The sequence below is a fragment of the Lontra canadensis genome, unplaced genomic scaffold, assembly GCF_010015895.1.
Source record: "Lontra canadensis isolate GAN:19392208 unplaced genomic scaffold, GSC_riverotter_1.0 scaffold28, whole genome shotgun sequence".
Taxonomy (NCBI): Eukaryota; Metazoa; Chordata; class Mammalia; order Carnivora; family Mustelidae; genus Lontra; species Lontra canadensis.
The window spans coordinates 19,439,879-19,460,191 of NW_022631022.1; the positions used below are offsets into that span (position 1 = coordinate 19,439,879).

Below are 20,313 nucleotides of genomic sequence, written 5' to 3' on the forward strand. Positions count from 1 at the left end.
CCAACTATGTTTCATCTCTCTTTTTACAATTCTTTTACAGGTGGAAATACGAATGAGCAGAAAAACTGCCAAAAGTAGTAGGGAAGGAGAGAATAAAGGGGAACTGGTAATTTAGAAGCCTGGAAGACTGCTGCCCTTTGGAAGTAGGGAGCAGGTTAAAAGTGAATTGCCCCACGTTTGCTGACACTTCCTTTAGTGGATAAGGCCAGGACCTCAGAATAGCCTATAACTGGCACAGGGTCACCAGAGCCAAGGATTAAAATTTTGAAAAGTTAGATCAAAGCTGTGACAAGTTAGATCTATCAATTCCCACCATACCCTGGCTTTGTTAATTCTGGGTCAACTAAGACAAAGCTAAAACATCTCAAGATCTTTGCCATGGCTTTCCTAATCCTCATTGTTCTATGAGCTAAACTCCCCTCTTGAATTCCCGATGTTTGGGAACAGGGTGGAGGCAGAATGCAGAGGGAGGAAAGGGGAAGAACTCACCGGGTGGTCATGACAATCACCAGGACTTTTTGCTCCCATACCATGAGCCAGAAATCACGATAGGTATTCTCCAAAGGGCCTGGAATGGAAGGATAAGACAAGGAACATTACCCTGGAAGCCCTTCTTTCCTTCTCAGGAATTTCTGGGGTTTTATTTTTAAAGATATTTATTCTTTATCTGACAGACAGAGATCACAAGTAGGCAGAGAGGCAGGCAGAGAGAGAGGGGGAAGCAGGCTCCCTGCTGAGCGGAGAACCGGATGTGGGGCTTGATCCCAGGACCCTGAGATCATGACCTAAAAGGCAGAGGCTTAACCCACTGAGCCACTCAGGTGCCCCAGGAATTGCTGGTTTTTTCCCTCAACTAATAACTCCAAAGCACAGATGCTGGCTCCCTGCTCTTCTCAGGGCATCCCTGCTACTCAGGGTGGTCCGTGAACCACCAGCACCAGCATTGTATGAGAGAGTATTAGAAACGTGCAATCTGCGGGGGCCTGGGTGGCTCAGTGGGTTAAAGCCTCTGCCTTCCGCTCGGGTCATAATCCCGGGGTCCTGAGATCGAGCCCCACATCGGGCTCTCTGCTCAGTGGGGAGCCTGCTTCCTCCTCTCTCTCTCTGCCTGCCTCTCTGCCTACTTGTGATCTCTGTCAAATAAAGAAAGAAAATCCTTAAAAAGAAAAAGAAAGAAAGAAAGAAAGAAAGAAAGAAAGAAAGAAAGAAAGAAAGAAAGAAAGAAAGAAAGAAAGAAATGTGCAATCTGCATTTTAACAAGATCCCAAGTGAAGCTGTAGGTAAGTTACAGTTTGAGAAATACTGTTATGTACCTTCCCAAGAGTCTTACCATCAGGGCTTGAACCGGCACGTACACACAGACAGTGTCAACCGTGTACATGCCTCTAGCTGTTTCCATCTCCCTAAAGCCTTATCATCATCAGTAGCCTACTGAACTGATCCCCTTCCATGTCCCGTCATGGGTCTCCTTAGGCCCAACATGCTTGCGAATCAATCTCTTTCCTCAAAATTAGCCTTCTCTCTCTACTTTCCCATCTCTCTTTAAAAAAGTATTGGCATTCTTAAATCACTCAGTCTTAAAAAGTTGGAGTCAACTCTGACTTCCCATTTCCTTTATCTTCCAGAAGCAGTCACTAAGTTCTAGAGACTTTTTTGCCTTTGGATTCTTTTTGGCTTTTATCATGCCCTCCCGACCCAACTTCAAAGCCACAAGGACCACATCATCTTTTGTCTGAGTTACTGCAGTACTGTTTTGGTTTATTTTTCTGAATAGAACTCCTCTTCCAGTCTATTCTGGATACCCATGCCAGCTGAATCTTTCTAAAAATTTGCTTCATCACAGGGGTGCCTGGGTGGCTCAGATGGTTAAGCATTGACTCTCGATTTTGGCTCTGGTCATGATCTCAAGATTGTGAGATCAAGCCCCCTTTCTAATACTCAGTGTAGAGACTGCTTAAGAGTCTCTTCCTGGAGCGCCTGGGTGGCTCAGTGGGTTAAAGCCTCTGCCTTCGACTCAGGTCATGACCCTAGGGTCCTGGGATCAAGCCTCACATCAGGCTCTCTGCTCAGTGGGGAGCCTGCCTCCCCCCATCTCTCTGCATGCCTCTCTGCTGACTTGTGATCTCTGTCTGTCCAATAAATAAAATCTAAAAAAAAAAAAAAGAGTCTCTCTCTTCCTCTTCTGTCCCTTCCCTGTTCTGTCTCTCTCTCTCTCTCTCCAAAAAAAAAAGTAATAAATAAATAAAAATAAACTAAAAAATAAAAACTTGCTTCATCACAACATAGACAGCTCTTGATGACACAGCTGGATCAAAACAGCTTAACCAGGGGAGCCTGGATGGCTCAGTGGGTTGAGCCTCTGCCTTCGGCTCAGGTCATGATCTCAGGGTCCTAGGATCAAGCCCCGCATCCAGCTCTCTGCACAGCAGGGAGCCTGCTTCCCACCCCCCATCCCCCCCCCACCTCTCTGCCTGCCTCTCTGCCAACTTGTGATCTCCCTTTGTCAAATAAATAAAATCTTAAAAAAAAAACAAACCCCAGCTTAACCATTTAATGTATGTGGTCTTATATGAATCACTTTAGTTTGTAAGAAAAATCTCATCTCATCAAACATGGTGCTGAGGCTAATAGCCACATTGTCGAGTTCTCCTTTTAGAGTTAGAACCTTCACAGGGTTGGGCACTCAGGGGAAACTTTGAACATACTTGTGGGCCACCAACTCCCTTTAAATCAAGGAAGTAACAACTTGGGATAATTCCCTGTACTTTCCCAGTCCTTCTTCCTCTTCTGCTTTCAGGGAAGAAGGGCAGTATCAAGGGTTGATTTTGTCCTGGAAGTCCGCTGGTTTTACTACCATTTTTGCTAAAGCCTTTTAGTAGCATTAATGTTTTATGACACTAGAATTCCCTCTTGGCAGAAATGAGCTCTGCCAAAAGCATGTGAGGTTTTGGAAGCAAGCTAAATGTCTACCAAGAGAGGGCTGTTAAATTATGGCATATCCACGGCTTAAGTAGTCCATAAAGGTGATGTTGTAAGATCTATTATTTTTGCTCTGGAAAGGTATTCACAAGATACCATCAAATGAACTTTTGTTCACTTGTTACCTTTTTAGGTAACAAGTAGATAGAATACATCTTGTTAGATATTTTATATGTCTACATCTATTTGTTCAGAAAACAGTTTGGGGGCACCTGAGTGGCTCAGTGGGTTAAAGCCTCTGCCTTTGGCTCAGGTCATGATCTCACAGTCCTGGGATCGAGCCCCCGCGTTAGGCTCTGTGCTCAGCAAGAAGCCTGCTTCCCCTCCTCTCTCTCTGCCTGCCTCTCTGGCTACTTGTGATCTCTGCCTATCAAATAAATAAATAAAATCTTAAAAAAAGAAAGAAAGAAAACAGTTTGGAAAGAGATGCTATAGAATGTTAACATTATCTCTGGGTCTCAAGGTTATGAGTGAATTTCATCTCTATCTCTTAAATTTTCTACAATGCACTTACATTACCATAGTATGCATGTGAAGAAGATAGTGAGAACTCCCTTTCCATATCACTGACCCTGGCCTTGTCCACATCCTACTATCCTGCACCACAGCAGCACTCCTATGCTTTATTTTCCACCTTCAAATCACTGGCAAAAATGCTGTTGCCAATCAGAGCACCTAACAACCCAGATCCCATTCAGACTCAGGCTTGGCAAAGAGGGGTCATAATTTCTTCCAGGGCATAAGAGAGATTTAGAAGAGAATGCTGCACTTCCCAGATTACTCTTTAACAGTCAACTTTTCTAAAGAACTCAAGTCAGTGGTTTATGCTGACATGGGCACAACAATCCTTTGGCTTGGCTTACAAGGACTTCTGAATCAGACATACTCTCAAATCCTGGCTCTGCCACTTACTAGCTGTGTGATCCAAGATATGCCTAACCTCTTTGGGTTTGTTCATGGGTTAATAAATCTTCTTTGCAGAGTCTGTAATAATTAGATGAAGATTATAAGCCTGATATATAATAGATACTCTCAACAGATAATAGGTATTATTAGTAGAAATGTATTATAAGAATCAAAATACTGAATATAGCCAAGAAAGTTAGCAAGGCAAATCAAATTAGCTTTTTCCACATCACAGGACCCCATCTTCCAGTCCTAAGAGAGTACTGATGCTGTCTAAAGGTGATCTGTGCTTGACTCAAAATGTCTCTCTCGGGGCGCCTGGGTGGCTCAGTGGGTTAAAGCCTCTGCCTTCGGCTCAGGTCATGATCCTGGGGTCCTGGATCGAGCCCCACATCAGGCTCTCTGCTCAGTGGGGAGCCTGCTTCTCCCTCTCTGCCTGCCTCTCTGCCTACTTGTGATCTCTGTCTGTCAAATAAATAAAATAAAATCTTTTAAAAAAATGTCTTTCTCATACTCTTAGGGGAGTTTCTTCTGGATAGGGCCTTCAAAGCCACCCTAAAGAATCCAATTCCTGCAACTCCGAGTGGTAGCTTTGCCTTCTAAACCTGGAGGAGGAAGCATTCTGGGGTACCCTTGAGCCAATCCTTATCCACCATAAACCCAATCTGCCAAAACCATCCTCCTCAACAAAGCCCCTACTCTCAGGCAGATCATATCATATTGTATATGCCAAAATTTTTTCCCAATAATTCTAATTTCTTCTTAAGGTCTTGAAAGGACTCCCTTTGGAGGGAGTGGTCCCTCCTTGGCGGGCGGGGGGGGGGGGAGATATAAACCTGTGACCATCAGACCAATTAATATCAAATTTGAAAAATTTGAAACCAATGAAAAGTTGGAAGAATACTACAATGTACTCATAAATTCTTGAGCTTTAAAGCTATGGTTTTTAGCTATCATTACAAGATTTATTTCTCTCTCTATGATAAATACACATACTTTTTATTTTGTAACTATTTAAAAATTAGTTCCAGAAATTATGACCTTTTATTCCTAAGTACTTGGGCACATATTTAGAAGAACAAGGACTTTCTCCTAGAGAACAATACCATTGTCATACTGAACCAATTAAACACTGATACAGTAATATTACCTAACATATAGTCTCCATTTATCCCAAGTTTGTCCTTAATAGTCTTCTTCTCTAAACTGAAGTTCCAATAATGGGCACATGCCTTTAGTTATCATGTCTCTTTGGTCTCCTTTAATCTAGAACAGTTCCCTGCTTTTGTTTTTCATGGCTTTAACTTTGAAGAGTCTAAGCCAGTTTTCTAATAGTATGTCCCACCATCCCATCTGGATTTGTCTGGTTTACTTTTCACGATTCAGACTTCAACAATGGCAACAAACAATAAAGGTTATGTTGTATAGTTCTCACTATATCACAATAGAGGCATAATATCTACCTATTATTGGTGATACTAAGTTTGATCACTTGCTAAGGAGGTATCTGCCAGATCTTTTGCTGCCAGATCTGCAATGGCCAAAGCCTCTTATGTCCTCCTGTGTTGTGATCTCTCCCCACCCTCTTTGAAGACAAGACAACTTGGTATTCTCCTTCAGATGGCCGAAGCCAGGTTAGGAGTTTCTGGGGCCTACAGAAGCATTTGTAGAAACTCTGTCTGAAATCTTCACTGTTAGACCTAGTATAGACTATCCATGTCAGAAGACTTCTGGGTGTTCTCTGATTTACAAAAACAAGCAAAAGTCACCTAGGACAGCAACACCCTTTTACAGACTGGACTCAATCTCTGAGAATTCCCACTGCCATTCCTGGCCTCCTATTGGACATAAAGAATATTTCACAGGCCAGTGAGTTCTGATGTCCCATTCCCATAGGTTGGCAATGGATAATCCTAAAACTTGTAGTAGGTTGTATGTTCAAATCTCTCGTTTATCTCTATGCAGTGAGTTTCCAGGCATATCTGGTACAGAAACTCTATACCTCTCCTCTGCCTTCCTCAATAACCCCCAATCATTATGAAAGGCCGGGATCTAGTGGCCACAACATCACCTCAAGTTACCATAGCCTTCAAAAGGAATGCAATCATCAGGTACAAGAAATCATAGATAGATGACATAAAACCAACTTGTAAGGAGCATCCTAACTTACCTTGCGTACCAATGTAAGCATTCTTCTGCTTGTAGCCATCCATGAAACTGGCATTGATGTAATCTGTCTAATGATAAAAAGGAAATATCATTGCAGCTGTGTGAAATACACCATTTGGGTGGGAAATATTATGTACAAGGTAAATAAAACCCAAGGTGTAGATATTCTCTTCCTGTCAGGAAAACAGTGAGGAGCAAAAGGATCAATTCAAAACTTTGCTTCTACAGGAGTGCCTGGGTGGCTCAGTCGTTAAGCCTCTGCCTTTGGCCCAGGTTATGATCCTGGGTCCTGGGATAGAGCCCTGCATTGGGCTCCCTGCTTGGCAGGAAGCCTGCTTCTCTCTCTCCCATCCCCCCTGCTTGTGTTCCCTCTGTCGCTGTCTCTCTGTCAAAAATTAAATAAAATCTTAAAAAACAAAACAAACAAAAAAACTTTGCTTCTACAAATGTCACTGGAACAATGGGATATCCACACGCAGGAAAAAAAAATCAAGCTGGCCTATTCCTCACACTGAACACAAAAACTGACTCAAAACGGATCACAGACCTAATGTAAGAGCTAAAATTATAGGGATGCCTGGGTGGCTCAGTCGATTAAGCTGCTGCCTTTGGCTCAGGTCATGATCCCAGGGTCCTGGGATCGAGTCCCGCATCGGGCTCCTTGCTTGGGGTGGGGGTTGGGGGGTGCCTGTTTCTCTCTCTGCCTCTGCCTGCCACTTTGCCTGCTTGTGCTCTCTCTCTCTCTGACAAATAAATAAATAAAATCTTTAAAAAAAAAAAAGCTAAAATTATAAAACTCTTAGAAGAAAATGTAGGATTAAATCTTTGTGACTTTGGGTTAGGTAAAGCCTTCTTAGATATGACATCAAAAGTACAAGCAGTAAAAGAAAAAACAGGTTAATTGGACTACATTAAAATTAAAAACTCTGTGCTTCAAAAGACACCATCAAGGGGCACCTGGGTGGCTCAGTGGGTTAAAGCCTCTGCCTTCGGCTCAGGTCATGATCCCATGGTCCTGGGATCGAGCCCTGCATCGGGCTCTCTGCTTGGCAGGGAGCCTGCTTCCCCTTCTCTCTGCCTGACTCTGTCTGCTTGTGATCGCTCTCTCTCTCTCTCTCAAATAAATAAATAAATAAATCTTAAAAAAAAAAAAAAAAAAAAGACAGCATCAAGAAAGTAAAACCACCTACAGAATGCACATATTTGGTAAGGGACTTACATCTAGAAAATATAAAGAATTTTTATAATTCAACAGCAAAAAGACAACCTAATTTTAAAGGGGGGCACCTGTGTGGCTCAATCAGTTAAACATCTGACTCTTGATATCAGTTTAGGTCATGATCTCAGGGTGATGAGTTCAAGCCCTGCACTGAGCTCCAAGCTGGTGTGGAGCCTACTTAAAAAAAAAAAAAAAAAAAATTAGGGGCACCTGAGTGGCTCAGTCATTAAGTGTCTGCCTTTGGCTCAGGTGATGATCCCAGACTTCCTGGGATCGAGACCCACATGGGCTCCAGACCCACATTGGGCTCCCTGCTCAGAGGGAAGCCTGCTTCTCCCTCTTCCACTCCCCCTGCTTGTGTTCCCTCTCTCGCTGTGTCTCTCTCTGTCAGATAAATAAATTTTTAAAATCTTTAAAAAAAAAAAAAAAAAAAAGTAAAATGAGCAAAGGATCTCAATAGCCATTTCTCCAAAGAAGATATACAAGTGGCCAATAAGCACATGAAAACACACTCAACATCATTAGCCATCAGGGAATTACACATTAAAACCATAATGAGGGGTACCTGGATTGAGCATCCAACTCTTGTTCTCGGCTCAGGTCCTGCCCTCACTAAGTGAGTTCAAGTCCTGTGTTGAGCTTTGCTCTGGGCATGAACACTACTTAAAAAAAACTGCAAAACTGGGGTGCCTGGGTGGCTCAGTGGGTTAAGCCTCTGCCTTTGGCTCAGGTCATGATCTCAAGGTCTTGGGATCGAGTCCTGCTTCGGGCTATCTGCTTGGCAGGGAGCCTGCTTCCTCCTCTCTCTCTTTCTCTGCCTGCGTCTCTGCCTACTTGTGATCTCTCTCTGTCAAATAAATAAATAAATTCTTAAAACACACACACACACACAAAACTGAAAAGTCAAAACCATGAGGAGATACCACTTCAAACCCATTAGGATGGTTACAGGTACAAGATGGATAATAACAAATGTTGACAAATATGTGTAAAAACTAGTACCCTCATATATCCCTAGCGGGAATGTAAAATGGTCCAGTCATGTTGGAAAACAGTCTGGCAATTCTTCAAAAGGTTAAACACAGAGTTACCACATAACCCAGCAATTTCACTCCTGAGGGAAATGAAAATACATGTCCACAGAAAAACTTGCACACAAATATTCATAGCAGCATTATTCATAATAACCAAAAATGGAAACAACTCAAATGGTATTCACTTGATGAATGGATAAATAAAGGTGCCTAGCCATACAAAAGAGTATTTTTTAGCAATAAAAAGGAGTGAAGTACTGACACATGCTACAACATGGACGAACCTTGAAAACATGCTAAATGAAAGAAGCCAGACACAAAGGCTACATATTGTATGATTCCATTTATACGAAACATCCAAAATAGGCAAATCCATAGAGACAGAAAGTACACAGACTGGGAGAAAATGGGGTTTGACTGCCAAAGGTATGGAGTTCCTTTTTCAGGTGATGAAAATGTTCTACAGTTGACTGTGGTGGTGAATATATTTAAAAAGCACTGAACTAGGAGCACCTGGGTGGCTCAGTTGGTTAAGCGTCCAAGTCTTGCTTTCAGCTCAGGTCATGATCTCACAGTCAAGAAATGAGCCCCACTGTGGGTTCCACGCTCAGGACGGTGTCTGTGGGAGAGTCTCTCCCTCAGCTCCTCCCCCCACTTGCAAGCACCTGTGCTCTCTAAGTAAATAAATAAATAATCTATCTTTTAAAAAAGGACAAAAACCAAACTACTGAATAATATACCTTATTTTTTTAAGCTTTTATTTATTAGAGAGAGAGAGAACATGTCTGCACTTGAACAGGGTGAGAGGCAGAGGGAAAAGGAGAGAAAAAATCCCAAGAAGAAACACCCCGCCCCCTCTGCCAAGTGCAAACCCAGACGTGGGGCTCAATCCAAGAACCCTGAGATCATGACCTGAGCCAAAATCAGGAGTTGGACGCTCGACCAACTAAGCCACCCGGGTGCCCCTATATACTTTAAATGGGCAAATTGTATGGTATGTGAATTACATCTCAATAAAGCTGTTATTTACCAAAAAAGGAGTCCATTAAGATTTGCAGCACTGGTTCAAAACCAAAAGGGAGGCAAGCCAAGCACCCTGAGCAGGAACATCCTGTCTATGCTGTCACACACAAAAGGCGAAGTGTGACTAGAGAAGGAAGAAAGCTCTACCTCATATCTAGCACCATCAACAGTACTGGCCAAACTCGCAGGCTCCTTTACTACCTGAATTGACACAAAGCAACAGCCAGACAGATTTAGAGAAGCCTCAGTGAACAGATCTTGACTCGCTGTCTTCTGGGAGACTTGTCTCATCTCCTAGTGTCCTCAGTCTTATTTCAACATCATTAGCTATCAGGAAAATTAAGTAGGATTTTAACTTTTCTTGTTTTTATTATATCTTCTCACAAGACCTCTGCCAACACCCTTGCTGATAATCCAAGCTAATAGAAGAGAACCACAGATGCAGGCAGAGTATCAAGTCACAGTATAACTAGTTGAGAGTATCAGCAGGTACTATGAATAGCAGACCATGTGGAGGGGCATAGGAGGACAAAGACAAAGTTTCAATGTCAAACTAGAGAAAATTCATACTCCACTCCACTCAAGGAAGTCAGAGTGACTCCCTAAACCTGTCACCTTCTCTCCACTGAGTTCCATCACTTGGGGAGGGCAGTCTGAATTGTCAGTATCCACAGCCACCCTCAGAAGGCTTCTCCACGTCATGGTCAAACCCACATTACTTGGATATGTGTCTGTTAGCCAGTCAGTCTACCAACTTATCCTATCACTAGTTTTTTTTTTTTTTTTTTAAGATTTTTATTATTTATTTGACAGACATCGAGAGAGGGAACACAAGCAGGGGGAATGGAAGAGGGAGAAGCAGACTCCCCCACTGAGCAGTGAGCCCAAAGTGGGGCTTGATCCCAGGACCCTGGGATTATGACCTGAGCCGAAGGCAGATGCTTAAGGACTGAGCCAGCCAGGTTCCCCTATTACTAATTATTTAGGCAAGAGTTTCCTGCTTTCTCCTTCCACAGCAGTTGATACTGACCTCATACTACTAGTGTTCTAGTGGCTAAGACATCTTCACTGAGCTAAGGGACCACCTGCAGCAGACCCAGCAAGCTTAAGCCTCAATCACTCCCAACCAGGCTGCGTAATCCAGGCCCCACTATAGTCCGCCAAGGCTATCTTCTGCTTAGCCTGGCACATTCAAGTGCTATACTCTGTAGGACCCAGGCAAGAAGGCACAGAAAAATACAAAGGATTTACCTGGTACAAGCCAGTCGACACTATTCTGTAAGTAATGTATAAGCTGTTACTCTTAGAGCTACCTTCACGCTTTGAAAAGAAATATCGCTACTTTAATGGAGACTTACTATTTCTTTATAACTAAGGATACAAGCTTTCAGTATCCTCGTCTTTGAGAGCCCTGGGAATTAAAATCAGCCATTTCAGAAGAATCATCAGAAATAAAAACTGAAAATGACCTCAGACATAAAGTATAGACTGGGGGGGAAAACTGAAATAGCAGAGAATCAAACCAAGTACACTATGTTATGGGCCACGTTCAATAGAAACTGTGACTAATAGCTTTATAATTCCAGGAGCAAATCTGGTGACCAATTCAATAATAAACCTGAATCCACCATTTATTGTAGAAATAAAGCTCCTGCCAATGTTTGCAGTAATGAAAGGAGTTTAATTCAAGTGATGATCTTTAGATTAATCATAGGATGACTGAACAGTCTGGTGGTATACTGGGATTCACTAATTCCTTCAGAAATAATTTACTGAAGGCCTGATATGTACTGTTCTAGGTACTGGAGACACAGCAGTCAAGAAGACAGATAAATACCGCTATCTGACTCCAAAGTCCCAACTCAACCATTATACTCCACTCATTCAGAGTATATACTTGATGATCTCAGTAATAGTCATGAACTTACCCTAAGCTGGCCAGACTCTGAGCTAATGCTCCTGTAGGAAAACCCTTTCGTAAGGGTCCTGGGCAGGGCTGTGAATTCAGTTTACACATGATCTTAGCCAAAAGGCCAAGAAGCAATTGAACTCAGTTTATATACTGGAAACCATGATCCTAGGGTCCCAATCCACGTATCATATATACCCGAATACAAGGCAATAATTTTCCCAAAAATTATCCCCCCAGAAAAAAGAGACGGGATGTAACAAGCTCCTAAAGTGTGTGGCCATGTTAAAGGGGCACTATTTAAATTCATTTACTTTGAACAATGGCCTCAATCAATGCTGTTTTTTTGATGCCTATGGAGGGCCCCAGACAGAACTGGCATATCCAAAGGAAAAAGAAGAAATGTAATAACACATACTTGGTTGCTGACCTCAAAATTCTAAGTGTTGGATGTTGCTGTGAAGAGGACTTTAAAAAACAGTAAGTGAATAATCATGCTACAGAAAATACATGGGATACAGGATGAATGGAAGGATAAATTGTGTTAATGTTATGCTAATAGACTTTCCTGGTTTAGGATAAATTTTTCAGTGACAATACCATATACTTAAAAAGAAGTAAAAACTGTGTGCTCTGGAAAACTGTTAGATTGACTCAGGAAGTGGCTCAAATGAGGACAAAGACACTGATGTTAAAGGTACATGTGAGGAGTTTCACTAAATATCTATACTAGTATAAACATGTGATTTTTAATATGAACAGATATGATCAAATTAGTATATTAAGTAACATAATCACTTGACCATTTCAACTCTATCCCTAGATACTTATGTGTACACTAGTTGTCCAAAATTATTTTTAGATCTTCTAGGTGGAAAAATCACAGGTCACTTTAATTAGAGTTGCCCTGTATTGATACATATACATTCACTAAAATGGTGGACAACAGGACTAAAACTTTACAACTAAGGAGTGAAAGGAGAAATAATTGACATTTATCAAGCACCTATGATATACCAGACCTTGCACTATCAGCATTTACATAAAATTTTCCATTTAATTTCCACTTAGTCCTGTGAGATGGACTTACAGGGACTTGCTTATGGTAACAGACTAACTCATACATAGCAAAGTTAAAACTCCAACCTGATCTCTCTGGTGTAGAGTTCATGTTCTTTCTAGTATGGCATTAGTAAGCTTCACTTTGGAAAATTTCCCTCAGTGCTCCTGAAAAGATAGCACTTATCTGTGTACCTGAGTGTGACCACTTCGTTTGGTCAATTTCACTCTAGTTTGGTCCAGGCAGGGTACATCCCCATAGCGGTTCTTCTCTAGGTTTCCTGGAGACCTGAAGAAAATGAAACAAACAAACTAAAACAAAGACAGAAAAGGTGGAAGGAGTGTGTATGTGTACATACAAAGTCCAGCAACGCAAAGGTGGGTGACCGTTACCATTGGTGTTGAAGACATGGAGCAATGATCTAATCTATCCATATTCTGTATCATTTAACATTTTTTTAAAAAGATTTTAATTATTTATTTGACAGAGAAAGTGACAGGGAGAGAGGGAATACAAGCAGGGGGAGTGGGAGAGGGAGAAGCAGTGAGCAAGGAGCCTGATGCGGGGTTCTGGGATCATGACCTGAGCCAAAGGCAGATGCTTAATGACTGAGCCACCCAGGGGCCCCTCATTTAACATTTTTAATATGTGTGTATTCATGGGCAAATAAAGATATTTTCATTTGAAAGAGAAAATGAGGGGTGCCTGGGTGGTTCAGTAGGTTGGGCCTCTGCCTTAGGCTCAGGTCGTGATCCTGGGGTCCTGGGATTGAGCCCTGAGTCTGGCTCCTTGCTTGACGGGGAGTCTGCTTCCCCCTTCTGTCTCTCTGCCTGCCTCTCTGCCTACTTGTGATCTCTGTCTGCCAAATAAATAAGTAAAATCTTAAAAAAAAAAAGAGAGAGAGAGAGAGAAAGAGAAAATGAGAGAGAAATAGGGGTATAGACGCACCAAAAAAAAAATCTGGCTGCTAAGAAACCTAAGTTCCAGTTTAATATGGTAGGTTGACAACATATGTTTGTCCACTTAATCTAGTAAAATCACAATAAAGGCACTAATCAGTACAAACCCCAAAATGATGGCAGAGACATCCGCAAACAAAGAGTGAAATCCATTTGGCAGAGAGAAAACAGATGGAGGAATATTGGCTGCCTTGGTCAAATGCAGAAAACTAGGACCCACAGAGGTATCTACAGAGAGACACAATGACTCACTCTCACCACTCCCATACCCTGGAAAGCAAGGTGAGGCACAGGGTTAAAAACAGAGGAATAAATGAAAATCTGAATGATAGTGAGAATTCCCTGCCCTGTCCTCTCCTGTCCTATACTTGTATCAAGTTTGGACCCTCCCAAGCTAGAAAGTAGAGAATTCCTCTCTGGAGAAAGTGAATAGCCCTATATGAAAGAATTCTGTCACTTGAAGTACATCAACAACAAGCTAGCTGATCATTTAAATTTGCAGATCACTCACACAAAGAGCATTTCCAAGCAGCTTTTAAGGACCCCCCCCATAATGTAAATTAACAGCCAGAGATCTCCAGATAATTACAGAAAGCTCCAACACAAAAAAGAGACCAATCAAACACATAGTAAGGAAAAAGCACAAGAGAGAGTCAGTAAGAAAAAGTAAGTTCTAAAAGACTATAATTAATACCCTCAGAGAGAAAAAGGTACTGTATCTATGAAATAAGAAGAGGACGCTATAAGAAAGGAACAGAGAAGAAAAGCTCTTGGAAAATAAGTATGCTATCCAAAGTAAAAACTTTAATAAGAGAGATGGAAAAGAAAGTTGAAGAAATTTTCCAGAGTAAAACAAAAAGTCAAAGTGATGAAAAATGTGAGAAAAATTTTAAGAAAATAAGACAATCATTCTAGAGCAGGAGTCAGCAACTACAGCTTGGCCAACCTGTTTTTGTAATTAAGAGTTTTACTGAAACACAACTAAGCCTGTCAGTGTAGTACAGTCTATGACTTCTTTTACACTATAATGGCAGAGTTGATTACACTTGCAATAAAGATTGCACAGGTGGGCGCCTGGGTGGCTCAGTGGGTTAAGCCTCTGCCTTCGGCTCAGGTCATGATCTCAGAGTCCTGGGATTAAGCCCCACATCAGGCTCCTTGCTTGGTGGGGAGTCTGCTTCTCCCTCTCCTTCTGTGCTCTCTCTCTCTTAAATACATACATAAAATCTTAAAAAAAAGTTAGGTAATTAACTCCAGAAGAAACAAAAAATTGAATTGATAAAATTTAATATATTTTATTTTATAGAAGCTGCCCATCTAGTTCTGTAGTGGAAAAATTTACATAGTCATAATAATGTAAACAGTGACTACTGATTTAATTAAAAATATGACATTATTTTATTGGAAAAACAGTCAAAAGTGAACTGGATACAAGGTATAAGAACCAAATGCTTACCTAACATAAAAATCAATGAAGAGTATTATAAGCATTTTATTTAGAATCACAGAAGAAATATCAGAAGAAACAGCTATTAAGAAAGAGTTGAAAATGGATACCTGGAGGAACCAAGGGTAAGGAAGAGGACTGCCATTAATTTTATCATTCGAATTCTTCGGTACTATTTTGTTTTGTGGGGGAAAAGTATATATATTGATGAAGCAAAAAAATTACTAAAATATAAATATTATCTAATATAAAATAATATTCTATTATTCATAGCTACCAACAAATATGTAACAGAATAAACAAAATAGTCTGGAAGGAAAAGGCACCATATTCATAGTTAGTTGCAGCTTCTGGCGAATAGGGGAGAACTGAGGATGAGGATTGGAAGGCATTTACAATGAATTCTTTCTTTTCTATAACAAAAAAAGATGGAGCAAATATGACAAAATATTAAAAATTGTCAGTATTCTGGTGACAGGAACATAGTTGTTTATCATGTTATACTCTGTACTCTTCCATATTTTAAAAAATTCCCTCTTCCCACACAAATAAGTCCAACTGATATTTTACAAAATCCCAAGAACAATTCAATGGAGGAAGGATTTTTTCAGCAAACGGTGCTGGAGCAACTGGATATCTACAAGCACGCGAAAGTGCATGTGCGCATACACACACACAACATCAACATCAGCCTAAATCTTACACCTTATACAAAAATTAATTCAAACGGATCACAGACTTAAATAAATGTGAAATATAACACTATAAAATGTTTAGAAAAAAAGGAGAAAATCTTTGGAATTTAGGGTTAGGTGTTCTTAGATTTGGCATCAAGAGTGTGATCCATACAAGGGAACCCTGATTAAAGGATTTCATCAGAATAAAACTTGTGCTTCACCAGGGACCGTGTTAAGAGGATGAGAAGACAAGCTACAGACAAAAAACAAAACAAAACAAAAAAAAACCCACAAACCATGTATCCAACCAAGAACCCATATCTAGAATATGTTTAAAAACTCAAATCTCAATAGTTTAATAAAAAGTCCAAATTGAGGGGAGCCTGGTGGCTCAGTCATTGGGCATCTGCCTTCAGCTCAGGTCATGATCCCAGGGTCCTGAGATCAAGCTCCACATTGGGCTCCCTGCTCGGCAGGAAGCCTGCTTCTCCCTCTCCCACGCCCCTTGCTTGTGTACCCTCTCTTCCTGTGTGTCTCTCTCGTTAAGTAAACAAATAAAATCTTAAAAAAAAAAAAAAACCAGGAAAAAAGCATGACATTTTGCGAAGAGAATATACAGATGGTAAATAAGCACATGAAAAGATGCTTGATATAATTAACTACTAGGGAAATGTAAATTACACCAATCTATTACACACCTATTATGACAACTAAAATAAAAAATGGTGGTGGCAAGAGCAAATGCTGGTGAGGATGCTAAGAAACTTGATCACTCAGACATTGCTAGGGGTAAATCAAGTGGTCCACCCGGGCAGTTTCTCATCAAACTAAACATCTAATTACCATATGACCATTTATCCCAGAGCAATGCAAATGTATGTTCATACAAATCCTAGATACAGTCATTCATAGCAGCTTTACTTGTAGGTGCCAGAAACTCTAAATAACCTCGACGTCCTTTAACGGGCGAACAGTGAAACAAACCATCCATACCACGGAACGGTACTCGGCAATAAAAAGGATGAATGACTGCTACCTGTAACAGCAACTTGGGTGAATCTCCAAGGAATTACACTGAGGGGAAAAGGCCGATCCTCAAAGGTTACATACGGTATGATTCGATTTATATAAGAACATTCTTGAAATGAAAAAACTATAGTAACAGAGACCAGATTAGTGGTTGCAAGGGTTAGGGATGGGTCGGGGTGGGACTGAGGTATGTGATGATGTAATTCGTCTGTATCTTGACTGTGGTGATGGATATACAAACAAACATGGGAGCTAAAAATCACCTGGAACTAAATACACACACACACTCTAAAACTGGGGAAATCTGAATAAGACTGGTGGATAATAGTATCAATATCCTAGTTGTGATACTATATCATCCTGTATGTATAGAAGATGACACCATGGGAAAACTCTGGAAAGGGTACATGTGATCTCTCTGTATTATTTCTTACAACTTCATGGGAATCTACAATTATAATAAAAAGATAAATTTTAAAATATCATTTTCAAAACATGGTGTAGGGAAGAAGAAAAAAGAGAAAGGAAGTTTCTTGGTCCATGGGCATCCTGGACAACAATGAGTACTCTGATATCTACTTCATAATCCAGAAATCCAAAGGAGAAATAGTTTGTTCTGTATAAGCAGTTTTACTGGAACTTAGTATAAGACAGAGAGACCTTGAGCTAATTTGGATTCTGGGTTCTAGCTCCTGAAGTGGGAGACTCATTCATTCAACAAGGGACAAGACTAGCAAGTCTTTCCATAGGACTGAAAAGTATTCTCTGACTATAACATGATGGCTGGTTTGGATGATGCCAAGAGGACAATCCAAACCTGATTTTTTAATGGAGGGAAGGGGGAAGATGGTAGAAATGACATCTCAAGGACCTCACAGCAGAAGCCTCCAGAACAAAGTTAGGAATCCCCAAGACAAGTATGCATCCTCTTGGAGCAGCCCAGTACTCCTCTCAGCTCCATAATACTTCCTTGATTCAAAAGTAGAGGGGGAAGAACTGGTTGGGACAAAGACTGGATGCATACAGAGGTTGTGAACTGGTTAAGAAAGAAATAGCTGTGTGGGAGAAAAGAATACTCTGTTCCACTTTGATATATGCTCTGCTTTCTTGCTTTTTTTTTCTTCCCTTTGCATTTTGCTCTATTGACTTTCTTCTCAAGTGTTTCTTCTCTCTTTTCTTATCCGTTTCCTAACTCATTCTTTCCCCTCTTTCCTTTGGCTAAGCCTCTCTCCCTGCATCTTCTTTACAGTACACTGACCAAGCTGGACAGGAATTACAAGGGGGAAGAGGTATTCACAGAATCAAGGATTCTTAAAACATTTAAGCTACACAAGCAGGTGGCTATCAGAGTCGAACATCATATATTACATACAAGAAAACTGGGGTGCAGCCAAGGGAAATAACCTGCATAAACCACAGAAGGGATTTTGGGCTATGTTGGAACTTGAGCCTGGGACAGTTTCCCTAGTTTTCAACAAAGAAACAGAAATTTCTGCAGCAGCCAGTGACAACAGGGTAAAATGAGAGCAGTTAAGAGAAATTATCTATGTCCTATGGCCAACAATAGTTACCAAGTAATTATGAACCAGTTATAAACTAGCCAGGTAGTTCTGTAGAAGGAAAATCCCAAAAGGCCAAATTCCTAAGAGTTAATTCTTTTCTCTTACATACTGTAGATTATTTTAAATGCACCAGAACCCCTCCTAAGAAAGTAATGTTATACTATAAATGCTCTAGAAAGAAACTGCCCAAGTAAAAGGACCAGAGATCACAATGAAAACAGGAACTGAGAGCCTACATTTTTGAACCTTCATTTTTGTTGTTTCCCCCAAACAAGTGCATTTCAGAAAAATACCTTAAAATGCCTCTATTATTACATGGTTCCCCGGATGGTACTAAAGACCTCCAGAAATTCAGAATATAGGGTATTGGCATCAGGCACCAGAACAGGAGGTGCCTGTTTCTGGATGAGAGAACCACCATCTGAGTAAGAGTCATGCTCCTAACACAAGCAAGAGCCTCTGTTAAGGAAATGAGATGAGGATGGAGCTGCTGCCAGCATGCACCAGTAGCATGTTGGTAACCCACCGTCAGTCCAAACCTTTCTTACTTACATAGAACAGTGGAAAGTCCCAACAGGGTTCTCACGGCGAATGTCTTCATACTCCTCATATATCCCTCGCTTTTGCCTGGTGCTAACATAGTCCATCAGCTCTTGGATGGTCATGGCATGGGGGCCTGGAACATGTACTGAGTCCCAGTCTAAGGCAGGAGGGAGGGAGAACAGGATGATCTCATCGAAGGGGTCTGGGTGGCCGTTCATCTGGGGCAGGAACTGGAAATTCCAAGACGCGAGGTCAATTTTGACGTACCCACCCAGGTTTTCTGGAAGGCACTCCCTGGGCAGGTGCTGGGTGACCTCAGATGTCTTTAATATCTGAATCTGCAAAGCCAGAAAGAACCACTTGAGTATGGACAGGAAAAAAAAGACATAGACAGTGAAGATAAAGAACAAATGTGTTTATATTAGGTTTGAAGAATAGGATGAGATTTGCTTGAAATAGATGGTATACTTGTAAAAGAAGTAGACTGCATTTCATCTGCCTGGGATTAAAGTCCTATAATTTCCCCAAAGGCCTGACTTCCCAGAATGTATATAAAATACACTCCTGTAATTTGTCCCTGAATTTTTTAAGATTTTATTTTTAAGTAATCTCTACACCCAACACGGGGCTCAAACTCACAACCCCAAGATCAAGAGTCATGCACTCTACTGACTAAGCCAGGTAGGTGTCCTGGGAGCCCTTTTATATACCTCAAAAGGAAAGTACACTGAACAAAGCCTTTATACTATTAACAATGCTTCCCAGTGATATCTCATGCAGGTATTTGCCTTTTTGATTATTAAGAATGCACAGGTAGTGATTTTTTTTGGTCAACCCCATAGTAAGGTAACCAACTCTAAGCCTGGCGCTTTACTCACAGTTCAGTATGGATGTTCTCAAAGGTAGTTTTCTATGAAAATAACACTAGACCCAGATACAGGGTAGCCCAGGAAAACTGCCAGAAAAGTAATCCTAATTCTGCTCTCTGCTTAGACACAAACTTACTGAACAAAACTGGCCTAGTTGACATAAAGTCTGTGTGAAATGGGAATGCTTGTCATTCTTGCTGTTGTCTCTTCTTAGAATACCCTCTTTTCTTCCTTGGCCTCTTCATGGACAAGCTACAAAGCTCACCTCTTCTGTGAAGCCCTCCCTGACTGCTCAATAGAATATTCTCAACTCTGTGTCTACCTCATGTCTACCTGTGTGTTCCCTATCAGGAACACAAGCTCTCTACAGGTAAACGAAGTCTCACTCCATTTTTTTATTCCCAGGGACCAGAACCTGGACTGTAAAGGTGCTCATATATTTTAAGTTTATATACACATTAATACTTACATATAACAAGTGCAAGAATTTGCCTGAGGAGTCCTATCAAAGAGTATCTTGGAAAAGATTTCTCCTACTCTCAGTCACTAGGTCCCTAAGTACTTCCACAAAGCCAAACGTCTTCAGTTTCCCCTCTCCAACACAAGTCTCCCCTGCTATAAAGATCCACATTGTTGTTGATATAATCTCATAATTCTATACTACAAAAATCTCTAATAATATTTCATAACAACTATAATCAGATTACGTCAATGTTTCATATGCCCTTTCTTTCAAGGGTGAGAAATGAATGAATGAATAAAACCAAAACCTTTCAGTCCTGGAACACTCAGGAGATAAGAGAATTAAGATCATTTTAGACAACACCTTTTTTTTTTTAGACAACATTTTTGAAGTTAGGAAGCAACAAGGTGTTTTAAGAGAAAATGCCAGGAATGGAAATAGACATATAAAGAATTATAGTGAGAG

The 20,313-nt window shown here is 40.8% G+C and overlaps 1 protein-coding gene across 1 annotated transcript in view; it reads right to left on the reverse strand.

Moving 5' to 3' along the window:
- The window catches only part of PTPN9 (protein tyrosine phosphatase non-receptor type 9), an 81,901-nt gene that overhangs the window by 3,004 nt on the left and 58,584 nt on the right, over positions 1 to 20,313 (reverse strand). Inside the window, exons 7-10 of the mRNA XM_032865102.1 lie at positions 18,526 to 18,854; positions 12,494 to 12,587; positions 6,056 to 6,122; positions 490 to 568 (exon numbers count right to left, since the gene is read on the reverse strand). Coding sequence (XP_032720993.1) covers positions 490 to 568; positions 6,056 to 6,122; positions 12,494 to 12,587; positions 18,526 to 18,854 — 569 coding nt within the window. The remainder of the gene's footprint in view (positions 1 to 489; positions 569 to 6,055; positions 6,123 to 12,493; positions 12,588 to 18,525; positions 18,855 to 20,313) is intronic.